General features: G+C 41.8%; 1 protein-coding gene across 1 annotated transcript in view; it reads right to left on the bottom strand.

Annotated features, from left to right (window-relative positions):
• Positions 1–22,177, bottom strand: part of LOC126383730 (exostosin-1c) — a 107,968-nt gene that overhangs the window by 15,686 nt on the left and 70,105 nt on the right. The window contains exons 3-5 of the mRNA XM_050034367.1: positions 5,893–5,986; positions 2,617–2,724; positions 61–180 (exon numbers count right to left, since the gene is read on the bottom strand). Of these exons, the coding sequence (XP_049890324.1) occupies positions 61–180; positions 2,617–2,724; positions 5,893–5,986 (322 nt within the window). The remainder of the gene's footprint in view (positions 1–60; positions 181–2,616; positions 2,725–5,892; positions 5,987–22,177) is intronic.

Raw genomic sequence — 22,177 nt, 5'->3', positions numbered from 1 at the left:
TTCTGGGGCCACATATTTTATAAAGACTTTCATCCTGAATGTGCTATGGTTGAGTCTAACCTCCAGTGTGGTGAGGACTATCTTGTCCACAGAAGAGAAGTAGGCTTCCCACAGCATCTGGGTCCTCTGTCTGAGGGCCAGGACTCTCTCATTCCCCACCGCTCTCACTGTGGATGGCACCTGCAGACAAAAGATGAGAAGAGTCATGCAGTGAAATAAATTTAATAGAACAGAGAAAAATAGCCACAAAGAGTTTTACTTTGGTTTTTAAAGCGAGTCGTGTCTCTTAAAATAGACTAGAAAGGAGAAAAAGAAAGAAATAGCATTTAAGTGATCAGAACTGTGTAAACTGCATCGAGTGGTTGCTTAATCTGGCCTCTTAAAAAACACATTTGACACAGAGCTGATTTGGGGTCTGCTGTTCAGATAATTAGACCTTAATTAGTAAGGACCACATTCGGGGGTTTCAAGTGAATCACCAAAATTGATTTAATCACTTAGAGAGTTAAGCTCAGCGGCTCAATCAAAGTGGAAGAAAGCCATGTTGAACTGAGGAAAGTGGGAGCAGCTGACTCCTTTAAACCCTTTTGTCTTCACACAGCTAACACATTTTCTAATGAGCGCCAGTTAAAGAAACCAGGAGGCCGCTAAATCTCTTTTTCTCGCCTATATTTTAAAATTCAACTTTGTTCTTTCAATCTCAGTTTGTCTTCACATATCCCCTTTCCTCCACATTTCATTACTTCACCTTGCTCCCTCTTTCTCCCTGTCCTTACGTTCTTCCTTTCTTTCCCCAAAGTACATCTGAAGGACAGTCTCACTATAGCGTCGCCGTCAGGTTGTCTGAAGTGTCTGCCCCCACTCAGCCTCCTCTGCGAGAACCTCACACTCCTTAACCCCACATCATAGACAGTGTGAATATTTGCGTGCGTATTATAGAGTTTTGCAGGTGTGCAGAAATGCCACTGATGAGGTCAGCTCATTCGGTCCAATTCTGCCCTAATTTGAAAATGTCTCCCCTGCTCCGAGCTCTTGGGGGCTTGTTCGTTCCTGTTCATTAGCTGAATGCCAATTCATGTCCTCTACTGGTCGAGATCAATGCAGAGGAGACATGATGTACCTTGTGTGAGGGAGAGTGATAAAGGTTGTAGCCGAGGCTGAGCCGGCTTTGCTCATTGTGTTTATTTGTGTGGACGTGTTTGTCTGTGTGAGAGGAGACAGAGGATAAGTGAGCGAGTGCTTTTGAACTGAAGCTGGATTAAGGTCTCCATGGGTGTTTAATATGAAAGGGTCCCCAACTTATAACTGCACCGTTTGATACAGGTAAACAAGAGCCAAAGAGATGACGTCATGTCCGAGCTAGCCTCTATTGTAGTAGCTTCTGTTACTTAATTCCATCTCTCATTCAATGACTATGCGCACATTTAACTCAAGGTACAGCCTCTATATGCGGCTGTACAGAGGAAAATATTGACCTGGATTACGCATAAATAACCCAATTTGTATAGGTGTAGATTTTGGGGGATGCAGGGGACAATGGGAAAGTCTAACACAACCTCTGATGGTATGTGTCCACGGGGGCATTTTCTCAATACAAGGCCACTTCCCAGCATTGGACGCTTGATTGGCGTGCCACTGGGCCTGTGGGCTGTCTGCTGCCAGATTTTTAACCGGACCAACTTGGTGGCTCTTTTGGAAACTTTCTCATGACAACAGTTCACTGAAATGTGTTTCTGAATACATCTGAGGCAAGATGTAAGTCACGAAGCTGCTCAATCTGTCTTCATTTTAGATTGACGATGGTTACTTGAAAAGTTGCTCGATAGTTTCCAGAGGTGCCGAGTCATGCTGGATGCCCCTGATTTGCATAAAGCAGCCTAGATTCAACTTTATGCAAATAAGGAGCTGGCAGCCCATCTCTTGAAACCCAACACTGTGCTACCAGAATGCACAGCTGCTTATATAGACAGTGAATGGTAAGCGTGGAAATGACTGATCCTGTGGACACGTACCACAGGTCAGTGTCTACATAGGATGCATTCAGGCACTGTATTGAGTGTAGGTCTTTGGTGTTTTGGCATTGCTCAGGGCTGTATCACTGTAATCACTGTAGTTACGCGCATAAAACAGAAGAAAATGACCTGAAGCATAAAAAAGTTTCACAGTTAAAGGCATGCAGGGTGAGTGAAACTTAAACTGCTATGCAGCATTGTGCACCGTGTTGGTTTAAAATAGAAGCAAACCTGTTCTGTTCGATACACGTGAGATAAATGACTGAAAAACATGGCTGGAAGATGTGTAGATATTGATTCCTTGAATTTAAGTACTCAGGTGCACAGTCAGCAACTCATTTGCATTTTCTTTCAGTTTCTTTCTATTACTAGAATCATCCTCTGAGGTTTTCTTAACACAAGATGAACTCATTCATTGTAACACAACTGAGACATGACTTTTGGGTGTGTGCCAACACAAAAACTGCTCATCCTTCCCTCCAATAGATTTTAACCTTACCTTTAGATATCCTAAAGGTCAATCCGGCCATCAGGATGCCATAATTGTGTGTCTGTGTTGGTGTGCACCTTTAAATGAGCATGATTAAATGCCTCAGTGTGTTACCTGTAGTAGTAATCTCTCATCTCCCTCAATGACCGCCTGGTTCCACTGTATGACATCAGAGAACGGCAGCTCCCAACCATTACTCAGCAGCACTGGGATACACGCCGCCTGGACACACACAGGTATAAGAATGTAGAGAGTCTTAAAGAGACAGTGACACCCATAATCCAACTGATAACACGCAGAGCACACTGCACAATTGCATATATATCCCTTTAATTGTGATCAGCTGCTGGGTTCCTCGCTTCCTGCCAGCTCATCTTTGGCAGTAAACATTATAACATGACATGATACAGCTGCACGAATATAATGCAATCTGTATGAGTTCAGGCCCAGCTGCTTGGCACTGTGATATCCCAGGCCGAGCAAGCAATGTGATCAATACCCATGTGTGTATGAGCAGCTGAGTGTGAGTGTATGAGACTCCAATAGGTTGGCTGGAATGAGTAATAACTCCTATCTCTTCTTTCCCAGGGAGCCCTGGAGGTTTGTTAGAGACTGTCACTCATACACATGCACACTCAGATGTGGCTGACTCTTTGTGTACTAATTGCTTACAACCACTGAGGGGACATATGCAGGGAAGGAGGTAAAGGGAAGGAGAAGAGAGGGATGAGGGAACGGGAGGAGAATAAGAAGGAACCGGTTGCACATGGAGGCATCATGCTTTATTAAAGGCGATTTTTGATGTTGCCTTATCCCCTCGCTTACTGACAGGTTTTTGATGTTGTTCCACTTTTTTTTTTTTGCTTTCCAATCCCTCCTTTGGTCTCCCCCCTCTCACTCTGGGTTTCTCTCTCTGTACTCCTTTTTCCATTTCTCTTTGCTGCACTCTCATCCCATTCTGCTCTCTTCCTATTTCTACTCACAGTGGTCTGGAGTGTTGATAGGTCCAGGTGTTTTTTTTTTTTTTTTTTTCTAATTAAACCACCAGAGAACAGCAGCAGCGGCAGCAGAAATTGGTGGAGATCAAACGCTCTCTCTGGCCCACCGGGGCTTCCATACTCCTGCATTTCATCCGAGAATAAACCTGCTGAAGGACACTCGAACAAATAGGGAGGCTTGTATGTGTGTGTGTGTGCGTGTGTGTCAGAATGAGCTGCAGGTTACAACGAGGTCACAGGAAGACTCCCAGAGTGATAATCCAAGGCCTCTAAATTTGAAATGTGGCCCACGGCTTGCCTGAGTCTTCTGCTGGAGAGACGAGGAACTGTGAGGGTTAGTTTCAAACCTTTAAAGCCCTCCCTGCCTGGAGGTGGGGTAATAAGAACGCCTGTGTGCTGTGTAGTTGTTTTTGGTTTGTTTGCATTGGGAGATAGAGAAGGGGGAGGGTTTAAGTAAATGTGTGTGTGCAAATGTGTGTCTGTGTGTATATTGGAAAGCTGGCAGCAAGTTTCCTACCACACTGGTACTGGTAATTGCCAGTTCTTTTGTGGGCTTGGCTGGCACCAAAATAAAAAAAATACACAACCGAAAAATCTTGAAAAAGTGCCTCCAATGGAAAAGAGAGAGAGAAGGGCAGGGAGGAAAAGACTAGGAGAGAGAAAGGGAGGACAAAGAAAAAAGACAGGAGGAGAAAGGGACCATGACTGCTGCCTGCTGCCAAGCCAAGTGGGTTGTGTGTGTGGATTTGTCCATTCAGCAGACATCAGCGGTGGGGCAGGCTGCCACTCCTATGGATGCTTCCGGACCATTCATGCACACACACACACACACACACACACCCACACCCCGGAGAGCAGTGTGGCCAGGGAACATTGTAGCAGCCAGAGGGTTCAGTGTACGGCGAATCTAAAAACAGCCACTACTGCTTCCTGCACTGGTGTGAGACCGTCGACTTGGGTGGCAGAAAGAGAATTACAACAGACGGTCTGGTTTTAACTGTCCTCTCGCCCCGCTGCCTTGGCGGTTTCTCCATTGTTTGTGTACTTGTACATATTCACTGATGGACTTAAACGAACGGTTTCAGTGTTTGTGTTTGTGTAAGTGTGTGTGTGTGTGTGTGTGTGTGTTAATGGACCCATTGTGCTTTAAAAGGCCTTGCAAATAGCAAATAAAGCCTTTATGGTCAGATCTGCACTCAACACAACACAATGGTCTGGGGGAAAAACACTTACAGATGTGACCATTAAGGTGTCGATAACCAAAAGACTACATAAACCACGGCTCTGGAACATAAACATTCTGCATCCTGTGCACTTCCTTGTTGACCCAACTGTATACGAACTCACTGAATCAGAGCCGTTTCCTGGAAATGTGTAATTTGGTCCTTCTAACAGTGTTATCCAGAGGAAAATGCTGCAGCTAATGTTGTTAGGATGATTGCTGTGTTGGCATGTAGTGCATAGAGATTTGAGCTGTTGTTTATGTGGACCTCTGAGACACTGGAGTTGTAAGTACTCTGACAGGAACACAGTGTGACAAAGAATATAAATCAGTGTTACTTGTCAGTGTTATGTTACTGTATTTGACACAGTATTGCTAAAACACACAATATTACATAATGTCAATTATTGCGTGTGGTGCACAGTAGATTATGTGATGGGCTAGTTAGGGTTTTCTTAAAGGGACAGTTCATCCCAAAATCAAAAACACATTTCTTACCTCTTACCTGTAGTGTTATTTTTCAGTCTAAATTGTTTTGGTGTGAGTTGCCATGTGTTGGAGATACTTCCTTTTGTGCGGTGGTACAGTTAGCATGTGTAGTCTGATGCAAAGAAAATAGTTCCTACATGAAACTGCTCACAACAAGGTCTGTGGATTATCGTGAGTAAATGATTTCTGGAAGGAGATATTACTGTTGAGTTTTTCAAATGTATTTTTTGGCACTTTGAGCACCACAAGCCGAGTGCCATCTAGTTCCATTATACTCAAGAGAGGGCAGATATCTCTACAGCTGATATCTCCAACACTCTGCAACTCACACCAAAACAAACTAGATTGATAAACAGCGCTACAGGTAAGAGGAAAAATATAGATTTTTGATTTTGGGGGTAACTTTCCTTTTAAAGCCCTGAAAACTGCATGATAAAAGTCAAATATTGACAAATCTAGAGGCTGTGGTGGCAGACTTGAACTGAACACATTCACACTGACAGTGGAAGCAGAGATGTTTTGGTTGATCACAGTGCCGTTGGTAAAAAAAGCTGATTGAAATAGGTATTCGAGGCCTTTAAAGTTGAAGAATACAGGTCTACAGCATGATCATAATGCTAACCAGACTTCAATGATGAATACTGGTGGTGGTGTGTATCACATTGAGAAATATATAATTACCTGCAGAGACTCTAGGAAGCGAAAGGAGCCCAGACGTCGACCTCGAGGCACCAAACAGAAAGTGGAGTTGTGGAGGAGCTCCTGGTAATCAAACCTAACAAAGAGAAGAACGATTATAATACATTAATCTATGTCGTTCACTTCAGTTTATTTGAGCAGAAAAACAGCGTATATAAGCAGAAAAACATAAAAGAATACAGGACTTAACAGAATACAGCAAAAGACCTTGAGGCTTAGTTGTTTTTAAAAGCAGGAATGGGAATGGGGTGAAGTTTAAGATGAATCTCTCAAGCTGTTCTGAAGAGTAATAATTGGTTCAATAGGATAGTCGTGTATATGTATCCTGCAAGTGCATGCAAATATGTACTAGAGGCAGAGTAAGATGTGACCTGATCTAGTGTTCATTTTTGCAGCTATTTTTTTAATTTAATCTTGTCCGTGCCTTGTTTCCCGGCTGCTGAGGGGAGTGACGGGGGTTAGTTCCAGAGTGAGCATCGACTACGTCCCTGGAGACAAAAACAAAGTGTCTCCCCTGTGCTTTCCGACCATGGTCAGAATTGAAACTATGTTCCTGAACAAAACAGTCTAAATATTTAAGCTCCTCTTTTTTTGTCAATGAAAATAAATAAAGTTTTAAGTTAAGTTAAGTTTAAGTTTTATTTTTTTTGAACTACATTTTAGTGATGTCTTTTTCGTCAACAAAGTGTCGGTGCCATCTAAGTATGTTTGTCATATTGGTCTTGGCAAAAAAGGTAATTGATGAACATATTTGTTGTAGTTTTTGCTAACAAAATTAACACCAACTTTATCTGGCTGTCAAGATATATTTTTCTATTTGCACATTTCTTAAAATGCACTTCAAATGTGTTTAGATAGATGCTAAGACATAGGTTTTTTACATTTACACCATAAATTGATGCAGAAAAATTCATCAGAATGCAGGAAATCAACCCCCAACTCCCCCATTTCACACTTGGACATCAGAAACTCTTGCTGACAGTGAGCCTCTGGTTGGCTGAAACTGAGATAAAGCATAGAAATACCATTTCTGGGAGAATGCAATACACACATTAGTTTCTTTTCGTTTTACAAAGCTAATAATCGTCAAACACTTAAAAGTTAAAAAAGGAATTAAAGTCAGAGGAGAGTTTGCTGTTAAAACAAGAAAAGGGAGCAGGAGGAGAAGAAGAGCTTTTAGGAAAAATTGACCAGTGTCCACTGAAATGTCAGCGATCAATATATTGAATGTTGGGCAGATGGCAACAGAAAAGCACCAGCCCCAAAGTACTGAAATAACTACATGATTGCGAAAAGAAATCTCATAAATAGCCTGCCAGTGTAGCAACACATGCCTCGTTTGATATATAATATTTAACATCTGTCAAACATAAAATAAACCAGGACTTTAGTGGCTTTCTATTTCTGATATTTAGTCATAATGGTTCTGATTATGTGCAGTAATAAATCTTCCAAGGCCTCCCCCTTTCACTGACACATTGGCACCGCTACAGATAGCTACTGTATGGTGGAAAATATATCCATCACTGAGCTCATGAGTAAATATGCTCTAATCTCTGTTCTCTATTGATTTGTGTTGTAGACAAGGAGGTTTGAACTGGTGCCAAAGTAAGAAATTTTGAGTGCACTACTCCCACTGGTTGCTGCCATACGTCACCCTCGCCGAGCTCCGCCACTTCATACTCATATTTCATACTCGCGCTATGAAAAAGAAGCCAAATGGAAACCTCTGCATCAATGCTCGCCTTCATCTGCTGAGTGGAACAGCAACGGACGGGTGGTGTAACGGTCTCACAGTAAAGAACTGCACAGTGGAGTAAACAGATGGGGAGACAAACAGGCTCTTATGGGAGAGTTCACTCTGCTCCTCACCCCCTCCTCTAGGTCCTGCTCTCTCCTCTCTGTCCTCTCAGCTCTCGCTCGTCTCTGCAACCAGCTCTCTGCTTGTTTATTTGCAGAGGCGATGTCAGTGTAAAATATGCCTGCCATTAATCTTCTCACTCACTTAGTCATTTATTTAACCCTCCGTGAGCGACGAGATGCAGGCCTCTCTTTGCTCCCTGGATGAGAAAATTGGAGATTTCATTGCTGATGTTGGCGGCAATTAACACTGCTACACTCAGCCCTGGACATCAAGATCTGAATGGATGTCACTGTGTGAGTGTGTTCAATATGAGCGTGTCAAAACATGCCAAACGGACACACACATACTGTACACAAACACTAGCGTCAGTTTACTGAAAGGCGGCCTTGTTTGGCCACGGTTCTGCTCTGATACTCCTCCACCTGTTGATAGAGCTTTGCTGTTGCCACTGCTGTGCGTATACATGTGTGTGTGGGATGGATTCGTGTGCAGCAGCAGCACAAATCTCCAGCATGGAGCGTTGATGTACATTTGTAACGAATCCCCGAGCCAAAACATCAATCACTATGGTTAAAGAGATTTACACAATGTATTTCTGAGGGATTTTGTGTCCAAATCTAGCACTGAGATTAGGATTCAGGTTAACACATCCATTTAGCTATGCATGAGTAAATAATTTTTGTAGATTTTATCTGTAAAGATGTACAACTCCTCTGTGTATTAATGTGTTTGGGCCACGGGAGTAAATAAATGTGTAACTGAAAGTGTGTGTTGCATTCATAAGTTACTATATTTACTTCCCCTTGAGTAAATATTGTTTTGTTTGGGCATATTGGAGTGAGAATACATTAATACTTTTCTGGTTATGCGTGTGTGTGCAAGTGCTGTGTCTGTATGTGTAGTATCTAATATGAGACAGTAGGGACCTCTTGTATGTTGCAAGTGTAGTGAGACTGAGCTGGTTAGTCTGACCCACTTCTCTCTCTCTCTCTGTGAGTGCTGTTTGTGTGTGTTTGTGCATATGCGTTTTTGTGTATTTGATGACATATGGCTACAAGTCAGCTTGTGCATGAAGTATGTATGTGCACCAGTTGGTCTGTCTAGCTGGCTAGTCTTCCGGCTGCTGTTCCTCTTTAATGAGGGAATGTACTTAAATACAGGGAACAAGTAAATCATTTAACAGCACTTTGTTTCCAACAACAAACGACCAGGCCTGCTGTGTCCCTCCTTCACTCCCCCTCTGTCTCCCTCTGCTTCGTATCTTCGTGTGTTTGTTGCTGTCTTGTGTCATACACACTGAACACAAATTTAAAGGCAAGACTTTTGTTTTTGCTCCCATTTTTTACAGGTTAAAGTTAGAGATCTAGGAGTTTTTTTTATGCACGCACAAGAGTCACCATCTTGAGTGTGCAACTGCTCACCTGGGTGTTATGGTATGGGCTGACATTACACTATGAACAAAGACCGCAGGTGCATTTTATTGATGGCAATCTGAAAACACAGAGACACTGTGATGAGATCCTGAGACCGATTACGTCATGTTGCAGCATGACAATGCACGGCCCCTTGTTGCAAGGATCTGTACACAATTCCTGGAAGCTGAAAACAACCCCAGTTCTTGCATGGTCTGCGTACCCACCAGTAATGCCACCCATTGAGTGTGCCTGTGATGCTTTGGATCAGCGCGTGCGACAGAGTGTTCCACTTCCTGCCAATATCCAGCAACTTCACACAGTCATTGAAGAGGAGTGTGGCAACATTCCACGGGCCAAAATCAACAACCTGCTCAACTCTATGTAAAGAAGATGTGTCGCGCTGCATAAGGTAAATGCTGTCACTGATGTGCGCATGAAAAATTGTCTTAGCTATTTAACTTAAACCTGTGAAAAATGGGAGCAAAAACAAACGTGTTTAAATTTTTGTTCAGTGTAGGTTCCACAGGGAACCATGAAAAAGTTGTAGTGTAGGTTTACGTTTGCATATGGACATGACTTGGATTATTACACAATGGCAAATGACCATGTCTATGTGTGAATATGTGTCTGTCTGTCTATCAGTCAGTTATTCATTTATTCGCCACATGAAATCATACAAGGTACAACTGCAGTAAGATGTTATCCCATCGGCTCCTTTGTCCTTGTGCATTACAATTCAGCCCTTTTTTGTTGCCTCTTCTTTTATTGTAGGCTGCTGCTTTGTAGGTGTCTACGTTTACAGACTGGCTGCAGTGCTTGTGTTTATGGCATCCTGGATGGTTCTGGTAATCCATGGTTTCTGGTTGTGGATTGGTTTAAATGTAGATTTGGGTGCAGCTGCTTCTGTTGTTTTGCAAATTAAATCCACCACAGACTCTGAGAGACTCTGATTGGCTCCATGTTTCGTGTCATTGGGGGCATGTGCCATGATTTGCTTACATATCTCAACCTCAGTGAGATGACCGCATGGTTACTCTCCTATATACGGCCAGCAGCTCTGCCCTGCTGCCTTTGAACGACCCATAGCGGTGATCTGAAGTGTTTTTTTCCCCTTGCGGTGCAGGGCAAGCAGGAATAGGACAGCACCTCACATTCCTACTGTCACACAAACCCTTAATCACATGAAGCACGTCTCCTCCCCTTCTCTCACCAGCGTCCTGTGCTCTGTCAGATCAGCGTATAGAAAAAGAGTCACTTGGCTGAATGGCAGCGTCCGGGATTAAGCTTAGTTTTGGTGAAACAAAGGATATTACACTTCCTGATATCCCATGGAAACTGATGCAGCACAGAGGTCCTGCAGTTTATAATCCAACGCCTGTACACCAGCTAGCAGGATGCTACTTTGGCTGGTGCCAATTGTCTCCATCTTTTCCTCTGCGTTTGCTGATGTTTACATTTAAAAACAATGACTGGTGAGTTGATTTCCTAATCCCCATGAGTAACTCACAGCTACACACCACCACTGTCCAACAGCAACCAAAAAAAGCACCAACAAGACTTGCAAAATAGATATAAGAGCATAAATTTATCACAGGTTTAGTAAAGCTGACAGAAAGGCAACTGGAAACGTCCATGCCTACATCACTTGGATGTTAAAGGAGCCGGTGGAAAATTGGCAAGATAAGATATGATTTTAGATTTAAGTCAGTTTCAAGGAAAATGCCAAGAGCTTGCAAGTTCCAGCCTCTCAAATTTGAAAATGTCCCTACTTTCTTGGTATTACAGTATGATAGTAAATATTTTAATTTTTATGACTAATTCTGGAGATGCTATCTTGTGCTCTGTGAGCTCATTTGAACCCACCCTTTAAATGCCTCTTCTGCTTATCTGCGAGAAAATCTGAGCATTTATATGTGCATGAGCGAATATCTGAGTCAGTGTGTCTGCGAGTGGGGGTTGGCTCGTAGGTAAACCCAGCTAAATAACAATGACTCACTGTGTATTCATGTGTATGTAATTGCATGCATGTCATTTCATATCGTGCATGGCAAGGAACGCACCACACTAGACTCCCTGCAAGTTAATGTGGGAAAGCATGCATACAGAATTATGTGCTGTAATGTACACGCATGGACCTGCACTTTAAGTATAACAAAGGAGTGGGGGTTAGATTAATGTTGTGTGCACTGGATGGCAGTTTGCATGATTGTTATCTGGTGGCTGTTGATGTGAATGTGCTCAGATCTGCTCTGTGTGTGGATTACATTAGATTACATTACAAAACAGATACACTAGTAGATTAATAGTGTGTCAAAGTGCATATTCGAATGACTACAGTGGATTTATAGTGTAAGCACGCAACAAAGAATACAATATACTCTATACTGTGCAACTAATGATTGTTTACCATTAATTAATCTGTAGATATGTAGGAAATAGTGAAGATGCCAATCACAATTTCCTAGATACCAAAGTAACATCTTAGCTATACTTGTTCAACCAACAGTCTAAAGCCCCATGACACTCAATCTACAATGATACAAAATGCAGCAAGCATGTTTTAAAGTATGTAAAAATATCAATTAATTTATTAACATTTTGTTAAACATGGTTTCCCACATAAAAAGTAAAAAAGAAGAAACTGAAAAGGGGCTGGAAGCAGCTCTACTTTCACCCTCATTAAGAAATTCTGGATCTAGCCTCCGCTTCGCCAACCACTGCTGCTTAGCGCTAGCTTGGTGCTACTATGGCTAGACCGGTGATTGATTGACTGATGAAAGATGGCTAGTAATCATGTTAGAGGAAACATCTGAGATTTAGTCATACACGTTTGAGCCTTAGTCAGACACAGACTCAGATGAGCAGTCTCAGGAGGTTTCAGGATTTTTTTTTACTGGCGTTTGTGTCAAAGTCTGTTCACCCGTCGATATGTGTTTCCCGTATTAGATAGTGACATGCTGTTGTTTTAGTGACGTGCCTAATCTAGCTTGTATTTGAATTTAAGATAGCGGGTATTTGAATCTCAGATTTTAGGGATGTCCAAAGACATGTCCCCCTTCAGTAAAACAATGTGAAAACACCTCAAAAATATATTTTTGATTGGGACTTTAAATTCAAAGCTGCTATAATCAACATTGTAATATTAACAATGGATTAAATGACTGTGTATGGTAAAGGGGAAGTTCTCAGTGATAAACCTACGGAGCTTTCTTTCAGCTCAGTGTTTTGGTTTTGCAGCCTCATCAGCATTGTTCCCAGGCGCAGCAGGAAGCTGTTTTCAGAACCATTTCAACCCACTGTACACTATCTGCTCAGCACCAAACATGACTCCTGATGAATGCTAATGTTGCTCCGCGTCTGCTACATGTGTAAATAAGCAACTGTTTGCTGACAAGTTAGCCATAACAAATGTGCCACTGATGTGTTTACAGCTTGTTTCTGCGGCCTCTGAGTGGCCACAAATATAGTTAATGCAAGCTGAAGAAGATGGAACCAGTATACACTTGGCATTTTTGCTTCATGACTGAGTTATGTAATTGACTATCAATCAGCTATTCTAATAAACAACTAATTGTTTCTAATGTAGTTATTTTTGGGCATGTGTACAGTCTGCAGAAACATGTAATGTTTTGACACTAGATGTTGTCTGAATATTTTTTCATCTCATTTGTGTGCTCTTGATTGCACATTGTGTGTTTTGATGGAAAGACTGATTGTGTGTACACTTAAATCTGTAGAAGTCAGCACTGCTTTGTGTGTGTTTGTGTGTTTCTATGCAGACACTGCCTCCTCCCACCTTTCTCCAATCCCCCGATCCCCCAGGAGGACAGATATAGTTAAATATTAAACATCCAATATGGAGCCAATCTATGCAGAGTGATAAGAGGAGTTGATTGTGTAGTTGGGACACACACTCACACACACAGATTTGATGTCTTCATATTGCTATCCTTTTTTCCTATTTATGTCTCAGATAGCCAGAGTCTAATACGGAGACATAAATAGAGACACAGGCCACAGAGTTTCTCACACCCACCCAGTGTCTCCCACACACACACACACGCACTGCTCAGCAGGCTCTCTCTCTTCATGTCAAGGCATCGGGCTCAGCGGGATACCACTATCATCAAAGCTGTATTTACCAAGATGGCACCACTCTGAGTCGCCGACTGCTTATATGTGTGTGTGCGTTTTAAATTGTCTGATAAGCAAATCTGCTTCTCCTCGACCCTATCATGTCCCAGGCCCCTCCTCTCACTCATATTCCCATCAGCTTCACCCTGCCTGAGTCGTTCCTCCGTTGCATTTCGTCTCACCCTCCATTTTGCCTACATGTGTGATTCTTATTTATTCCCACTAACAAAACTGCTTTTCACTCAGTGTTCTCCCCTTGTCCTCTCTTTCTGCCTCATCCCATTACATACCCTCACCCCACATGTATACTAAACACTAACCATTCAATGAGTATTGACTGAGTGAAAACGAAGAGGTTAGGGATAGAGGGGAAGCAGGAGGGAGGGTGGATGCTCGTAGATTGACAGCAACTTCTGGTCAGTTGATCTTCGCTCTGCTTCCTGTAAAGGTCAGGTGTCAGTAGAAGCTTGTGCGCTCCGGTATGTGTGTGTATGCGTCATTAGCACAAGTGTGTGGTTGACCAAGGTTATGGATTAGCCGCCAAAGCGCTAACAGGCCACTGTCAATACTTTTCATTCTCATGCACACCTCATCGAGCACAACTAGACCTGAATGACAGAAGCGACTGTCTCGACAATAACAGCACACGCACACACACCCACACACACACACACACACACACACACACACACATCTATGCATGGGAAATCATGGAAAAAGCAATAAGCTTCACTGATAACTATCACTGCCAATGTAAAATGAAATGTAATTGCGCTGTGTACCATGTATCAGGAATTAATATTGTTTCACTTTCAGCTTTTAAATGCATAAATTAAGAATAACAAGGAAACAATGGAAATAAAGTAAATAATATATTACAGCGCACCTTGTGGCCTCATATTTAAAATGCATACCAAACACTGTGATTACAATGTCCCACTTTGATTCTGGCCAATAACTCTACTACTCACTTGATTTATTACCTCAGTAAACATTTTCCTAACGAAATAATGGTCTTAATCATGAGTTTCAAGTTGCTCTAATACAGCATTTCGTTTTGTAAATTCTGATCCTATTCAAAGCAAAATAGACGATAAAGCAGCATATGCTTTACAGCGTGGCTACTTTGATTGACACGTCGCTACCATGGCAGTGTCCTCGGGTTTTCATTTAGATCCACCCCTGGCTCCTCCACAGCTCCAGCCTTTCATCCAAATATGGTCACCAAAAACAACAAGATGGCAACGGCCAAAATGCCATATTCACATAGGGCTGTTGCGATAAGCACAATATTACAATGCAATGCTATTGACAAGTCAGCCGCAAGGGATAACAAGCAACTGCCTCAACCGCATTATTGCTATTATGTGCTGAGTGCCACACGGATCGGTGGGTCCGTCCTGTCCCCCTGCAAGTTTCAGACTTTTCTTGTGCCAACATTTTCACTTCTGCAGGTATTCCGTATCATAGCAACCAGACGCAAGCAAAGCATCCCAGCTGGAAAAATGCTGCACCACTTATTGCTCCTATTTGCCCTTCTGCAATCAACAATAAACAAGTATATTTGTATTCAAACTGTGTCATCCTTAGCATTTACAAAGCAGCAATATGCCTAATAAAAGCCTGACAATAAATCTTCTTCATATGGCACTAAATTAAGAATAAACTAAGTAATTTGCAAAAAAAAAAGCCACCCGTCACCCTAGATCACTGCAGGGGAAATTTCTTCACTGCAACAGCCCTTAACTCGGGACTCCTCGGAACAGTAGTCCACAAACTAATGGGTGACATCACAGTGACTATGTCCACTTCTTTTGAACAGTCTGCGATTTCGTGCCATGCATCCTCTTTCTCTCCTCACCTCTTAACTAGCCACTTTCAAATAAAGGCAAAAATGCTCTTAAAAATACTTAAAAAAGAATATTACTAAGCAATATACTCTATAGCCATTCCATTTGTATATTAAAATGCTTCTCATATAATATTTTTTTAATATGTGGAACCCTTTATGACTAAACCTGTACCAGCATTAATAATTCAAATGTCAAAAACAAATCAGGTGGGAAGAAAGCCATCTTTCATTCAAACACTATGCAAATCAAATTGACAAAAACTGAGCTTTTCTGCTTGGAAAATAAAGCCCTGTCCTTCTGTGCTGCCGAAAACTGCCACATCCTGACTTGAATACTGCAGTAATATATTCTCCAATGTCCTTAAAATCTTAAGCGTATCCAGAACTCTGCTGCTCCTCACTCATTACTGCGGTGGTGACCAGATCATCCCTCCATAGCCCGGCCCACCAAAGTACAGTCCTTCCTACATGCCAGCCAGCATCCACTCTCCTCCACCCAGGGCCAAGTACTGTACCTGGAGTAACACAGCCTTCTCTGCAGCCACCCCATCCACCTGGGAAAACTGCTTCACTCTTGGTAGAGTCTCTTCAAACTCACCTTTTAAAATTAAAACTTGACATTTCATCTTCTGTCATGCTCCAAACAACTTCTCTACACTTGTACTGTGATTTTTTGCCTTTGTGTTTTAACCAATCCACTATAAATAAATAATAGATTTAATTATATATTTCAATTGTTGTATTGTATTGTATTGTATTGTCAATGCTTTTTATTCAATAATCGCACACAAGACAAAAATGAAAAGGAAAGTGATCCCTATGCTAACTGCTTCGTGTGATACTGACAACTAGTTTTGGAATAATAGAGCATATGGGCAACATTCCTGTTACTTTGCAGAGGCCATTATCCAGAGCAATTTACAATGTGGTAGTAATATGACACTGTGTCTACTGTATGATACAAGGCCACATTATGCACCCAATGTGGTTTCTCCTCAGCTATAAAATAAAAGAGGAGAAATGGGAGAAAAAGAACTGAAAAATGATAAAGACATAAAGGGAGAGAAATATGTATGTAGCCAGCTGCCACAGCCTCTGGGACTCAGGAGGAAGGGAGGGTTGCAGGAGAGAGAGTCACAAAACTACAGCTCTGTCTGCAGGCAATAGGTCAGGCACTGGACTACAACCTACACTAAACATGCCATCATGCAGAGGGGTGAGAACGAACATATTATTCCTGTATTTTATCATAAGCGAAGCATTATTTAGACAATACTGCATAAGAAGTCTCTCTCTGTCCTTCAGTTTACTCAACAACCGTTCATCCGATTGATTTGGCAGGTGTATAGCAGAGGACCCAAGGAAGTGTAGTGTCTAGTGTGAGCGCTTGAGATCTATGGGACATATTTATTAGCAGTACATGCAGACGGTGTGTAGCACAGGGTTACTCTGCTTGCTTTGCCCGGGGGCCACTTTTGCAAAATGACAGAAGGCCAGGGGTCAGTTAATTAACAAAAATATTTATCACTACATATAATAAATGAATCCCCTGTTTTCCACCTTTTGACATTTGCCCTTATTCTTCTTTACTAAGGGAAATCCAGTGAGAGCAGCCCCATGCTAGTTAGGTGTTTCAGGGGCGTTTCTAGAACTTGAGGACATTCGGGGCTTAGCTCAGACGTCTGTAGGTAGGTCGGGGGGATCTTCCCCTAGCACAAACAAGCCATACTCTAGTGCTTTTTATGCACTGTAGCACCTTGTTTACATTTAAAGTACAAAACAAGGGATGGCGGGCCACATGGCACCAAGAGAGGACCCCTTATTAACTGTTACACTGCATGCTGAATACAGTTCGCTCTTTGTTGCTTGCTACAGTACATTCAACAACAGAGATGAAGAAAAAGAGAAACCCAAGAGACTGGAGGAACTCAAACATTTCAGGCATCAGCAATGTAATTCTTGGAATGAATGCTTTTGTTCTAGGAAATATCCTGGCTCTGACTTCAATGACGCCATAAAATATTTGTGTGAGCTTTTACACCCAAATTACACATACACTCTAATGCTAAGGGACCTAACTATGTCATGGCAGGTGCATTACTCTGGATCCAAGGAAACGTAGTGTCGAGTGTGAAGTAAAAGCTGCAAGCAGCAATACCAGAGTCCAAGCAATCGGTGCGGTCCGAAAAGGCATGTTTTGAACGGGGCACTGCACTAGTTTAAAGGATGAGACGAGTGAAAAATGTGACGACCAAATTGCAAAGATTACAGGGCATGGGAATGGAAAGGGAAAGAGAGATGCAGAGAATTAGAAAAGAGAGACAGAGTGAAAGGCAGGAGGCTAAATAGACAGTTCAGGTTTCAGCGTGCAGAGGAATGAGGTCTTCTAGTATCCACTTACATTAACAGACAGAGAGAGAAACCGGAAGAGGGAGGGAGAGATGAGTGTGAGGGATGTCTTGGTGATGTCTTACAGGGAAAAAAAAACACTGTCCATAATCTTAACTTTTTTTCTCCTCCTCATCATCCCCTCTGTCTTCATCTTTCCTCTCATTTCAGTAATACCCATGTGAGACGAGTCAACAAGAGAAAGAGGTGTATCCAGATGTTAAATCCTATCCTGCAGCTGTTGTACTGTTATAACTGTCTCTCCTACTCACACACACACACGCACGCACATGCACACGCACACGCACACCCACCCACACCCACACACACACACAGTTACATCCCAGCCTCATCAACCGTCTTAATAACAGATGGATGGATAAGCCATCTCCTCCGATCACTCCATCTCATTCATCTTCAATTCCCTAACTCTTCTCTCATGTAACTATCACAAAAACTAAAATTCTTTCATGTATGATTATGAAATCTGAAGTAGAATACTGTTACGTGCAGTCAGTGCTTACAAAAAATTTAAACTAAACTTAGAAGGATCGAAATGGACGGAGCTTCAGTGTGGTATTCACAGGAGCAAGCATGAAATTACACTCATCTTGAATTGAATCCCAGTACACCTAAAACTGGTAAATGGGATTTATATTTAGAGAAACAAGGAGCTATTTTGCTCACAGATCCAGCAAGGAGTCGAAATACCAAGTCAGGACAAGTAACACGAGTAACTGCGGTAAGACACTTCATTTGGATTACACTGCAGTGTCACTGACATGATATCCAACTTTCGAACCCCTTCATCCATCTTTTCTCACTGTTTGAATGAGGCCTATGCATTAACTCGTGTGACATGTTAACAATTGTCCTATTCTTAATGAGAAGGTTTTAAGTAGGGTAGGGATGCACCGAATATTCGGTAACCGAATATATTCGGCCGAATATTGCAAAAATTCGGTAACCGAATATATTCGGCCGAATATTGCAAAAAACCACACATTCGGTGGAATAAGTTAAAAACAAGGCCGAATAATAGCGGCGTGTTTTGATAACGCAATCAAACAGCGTGCCGTGACGCGCGGAATAAAATGTCGGCAGTGTGGCGATCCATCCCTCACTGCACTCGCATTTGCGACTAAAAATAGTTTTGAGCAAGCAAAACAGGCTTAAATCATTCAACACGCTGTGCGAGCAGCCTACAGATTTCCACCAGCAGCAGAAACGAAAGGCGAATCCCACCGATTGTGGGTTGAACGGGGGTCACAGACACAGACAGTAATGCATTCCTGTCAATTACGGCGGCCATCGGTTTACCGGCGCGGAGAAGTCGGCTCCAATAATATCCTCTTCTTGGCGTCATGACTGCCCAGAAGTACCTGAACAGCCGAGCCAGCCGAACACAGGTATGTGACGTGTCAGAGGAGAAACGAGCCGTTCACGGCCCACAAACCTCACCGCACTTTAGGGACTGTTCTTTACTTATGAAGGGACTTGTCAGGGGAGGAGGGTGGCTGGTTGATTCTTATTTTATTTATTTATTTTATTTTGATCCCCCCTATGTTAATCACTTATTGATGCTGTTTTTGAAGTATGAATAAGTCAATAAGTAATTTATTCCATTGAAATATCATTGATGTATTATAGAAAAGTGATTTATCTTTTTATAAATGACAAAAGGCACATCTGCCTCATTTTCGCTGTGGTATCGTGATACTACTCAGAACCATGATATTTTCATTGGTATCGCACAGTGGGTCCCAATTTTGGTACCGTGACAACACTAATCTGGAGGGGGTTCATCTGCAAAAACTAATGAAAAACTAAACAATGATATTCGGTATTCGGTACTCTGTATTCGGCCAAGCGTTTAATAATATTCGGCTTCGGCCACAAATTTTCATTTCGGTGCATCCCTAAAGTAGGGCTGAGTCGCATACTCGGATGCAACAAGTATCTAGTAAGAATAATATTATTTTTACGAGTGTGAGTGTCATCCAAGTAAATATGTTATTATCCGTGCTCGTGACGAAGGAAAATCTGCATTCGGGTAGCTAGTCAGCCCTGTTACCAGAGGAAAATGTTGGCATTGTACGTTACGTTAGTATCATATCAGTGTCTCTAAAGTGATGTTGTATGTAAGCTGACTTTGTCATCGGGAGGTGGAGGGAATGATGGATGGTGTGTCACATACTGTAGGCGAGGCGCCTGCCAAGCTGCAGACCAGAGTTGGAGACCAACAAATAACAAAACTGGTTGTCTTTTAATGAGTCTGGTTTTTGGCTGCTTTTTAGCCACCAAACGTGGGTGTTCTCTAGTGACCCATCACTGCATTTCCTGCCCAGACAGTGCCACAAAAAGTGGTGGATTTTTACCGAGACATTGCTGCGTTTCCTGCCAGGATAGTGCAATGACAAGCAAAACATAATCTTTTCCAAACCATAACCAAGTGTTTTTTAGGCCTTAGCCTAACCACGTTGTTGTTGACACATGTAGTTTCAACGTATCCATTACATAATAACGTACCAATGTAACAAATCTGTGGTTTGCAAAGATGTACAATGCCAACATTTATTCTGGTGGACTGGTAAAAAACAATTCAATTACTCTTGCGATCAAAAATGATCTGAAGCTCAATTCTGAAGCTGTTCTATGAATAGTTTTCTGATAAATAACAAATATAGCAACTTTTGGTCAACCTTTATCAAATTAAAGTTTAAAATAACAATTTCCAGTTAGGTCAGGTTCCCTGGAAGTGCAACAGGATTTGAAGCCAATTTTCATAGTGGCCAAACAGTGGAATTTAAACCCCCAGGTCCATCACCTGATGGCACTGGGGCCAAAGACTCTTTTTCCCATAGAACATTGCAAAAGAGATCGTAAGTGCGTAAGATATAGCACTCACGATTACCATGACCTGGATGACTGAGAATCTTCACCGACAAATTGTAAAAGAGATGTCTGTAAATCACTGGATATATAATTTTGAGCATCACTATACCCACAGAATTACTTGCTCTACTATCAGGATTTGATCTGTTCTGTACAATAACATTCCCAAAGTCTAGAGGAGCCACAAGATTAAATAATTTTTTATCTCCTTCCAGTTTAGCTGAGTGCTAAACTGGAAGTAGCCAGCTTGGTGGGTGGAAGTCTCTAATGCACCTGCCCTATGGGCCCATGATGCAAAAGCAGTGCCCATCATCCAGTTAATTTCAGCAACAGAAATAGAGCTATATTGGCTTCATGCACTACTGAGTAACTTTCCCTTGAAAAAACGGGGTCCCACCCTCAACGCTGCATCCACGTTACTTAATACATCCATGACTTAGGACCCACCAGTTCTGGTTTAAGCCCCATCCATCTCCAATTTAAATGTGCCCATTCTGAGTACAGATATGGATACAGATGATTTTGTTGGTTGATCAGATACAGATAATGGTGAACTCACTTTTCCCTAGTTGTGAGCCCTTTCTTGTGTGTTGCTATGGAGATCCAGGCAGGATATGTTGGTAGATTGTCCAAGATAACGATCCTTAAACTCTGAAGTCTGAAAGGCTATTGAGTTTGATTTGAGTAAAAGCATCTAGTGCTGCATTTCAGGTTTTTAGCTGTTATTTATTTATTTATTACTGCTGCCACAGGCCTTTGCTCTTCTTTGACAGACGCAGAATTCTAATAAATGTATTTTCTAACTAGATCTTTTTACCAAATAGTAACATCTTGATTGTAGAGTGCCTCCGTTGCTTAGAAGTGGAAAGGTCCTTAAAACCTATTATATCAATCACTTTCTTGCTGTGAGTGATTGGATCCTACTACTACTTGTGTGTGTGAGAAATTTCTGTATTTGTGTTTTTGTCTGTGCTTACACTACGTTTTTTGTATCAAACTAAAAAAAAAGGAAGATATTTTCTCACCTTTTTTTTAGTATTGCTTATTTAGTCATGAATAATTACTGTTAGAGAGGAATGCTAGGGACCCTTTGTTAGGTGTGATCCCCAATTTTTCTCTCCCCTGATTTTCTTTGAGCTCTCTTCTCTCTAATACAGGGGTAAAAAATGACTGCAATTATTCACATTAAATGTTTCTTCAATTTTAAATAGCCCTGCTTATCTTAAAAAAGAAGAAAATAAATACCAGAGCAACGGCTTTGGTCCATTTGTACTTCCTGTAAGTTACCAAGGAAACCAAAAAAAGAAGGAAGGGTCATAGCTAATAGGGTTTGGCTAATGTTATCCAGCAATGTCTCTCTCAATATATGCTGAGATACTGTTAATGTTGAAGAAAAAGAAAGAGACAGGGAGCTGTGGTGTTGGTGAGTGATAGCAAATGGTATAGCCTCTCTTGCTTAAGTGTTGTCATGACTTATGTGTGCTAGCTAATACTATAGGCTAGATGACCAATACAAAGGTAGATCCCTGTGGCAAACTGCAAGGCAGATATTTACTTAACTCTGACAGGCCATATTGAGTCAGTCCAGCCAGTTATAATTAGAGCCATTAATATATTGATCTGGCTTTAACTGCAGTCTGGTTAGAGGTAATAGGTTGGACCTGCCTCGTTTGGACATGCATCTCTACCCTGGACCAAATAGGGGCTTGAGGCAGAGCC

Source organism: Epinephelus moara, chromosome 22 (genome assembly GCF_006386435.1).
Source record: "Epinephelus moara isolate mb chromosome 22, YSFRI_EMoa_1.0, whole genome shotgun sequence".
In the NCBI taxonomy this organism is placed as follows: domain Eukaryota; kingdom Metazoa; phylum Chordata; class Actinopteri; order Perciformes; family Serranidae; genus Epinephelus; species Epinephelus moara.
This window is presented reverse-complemented; position numbering and strand designations above follow the sequence as displayed.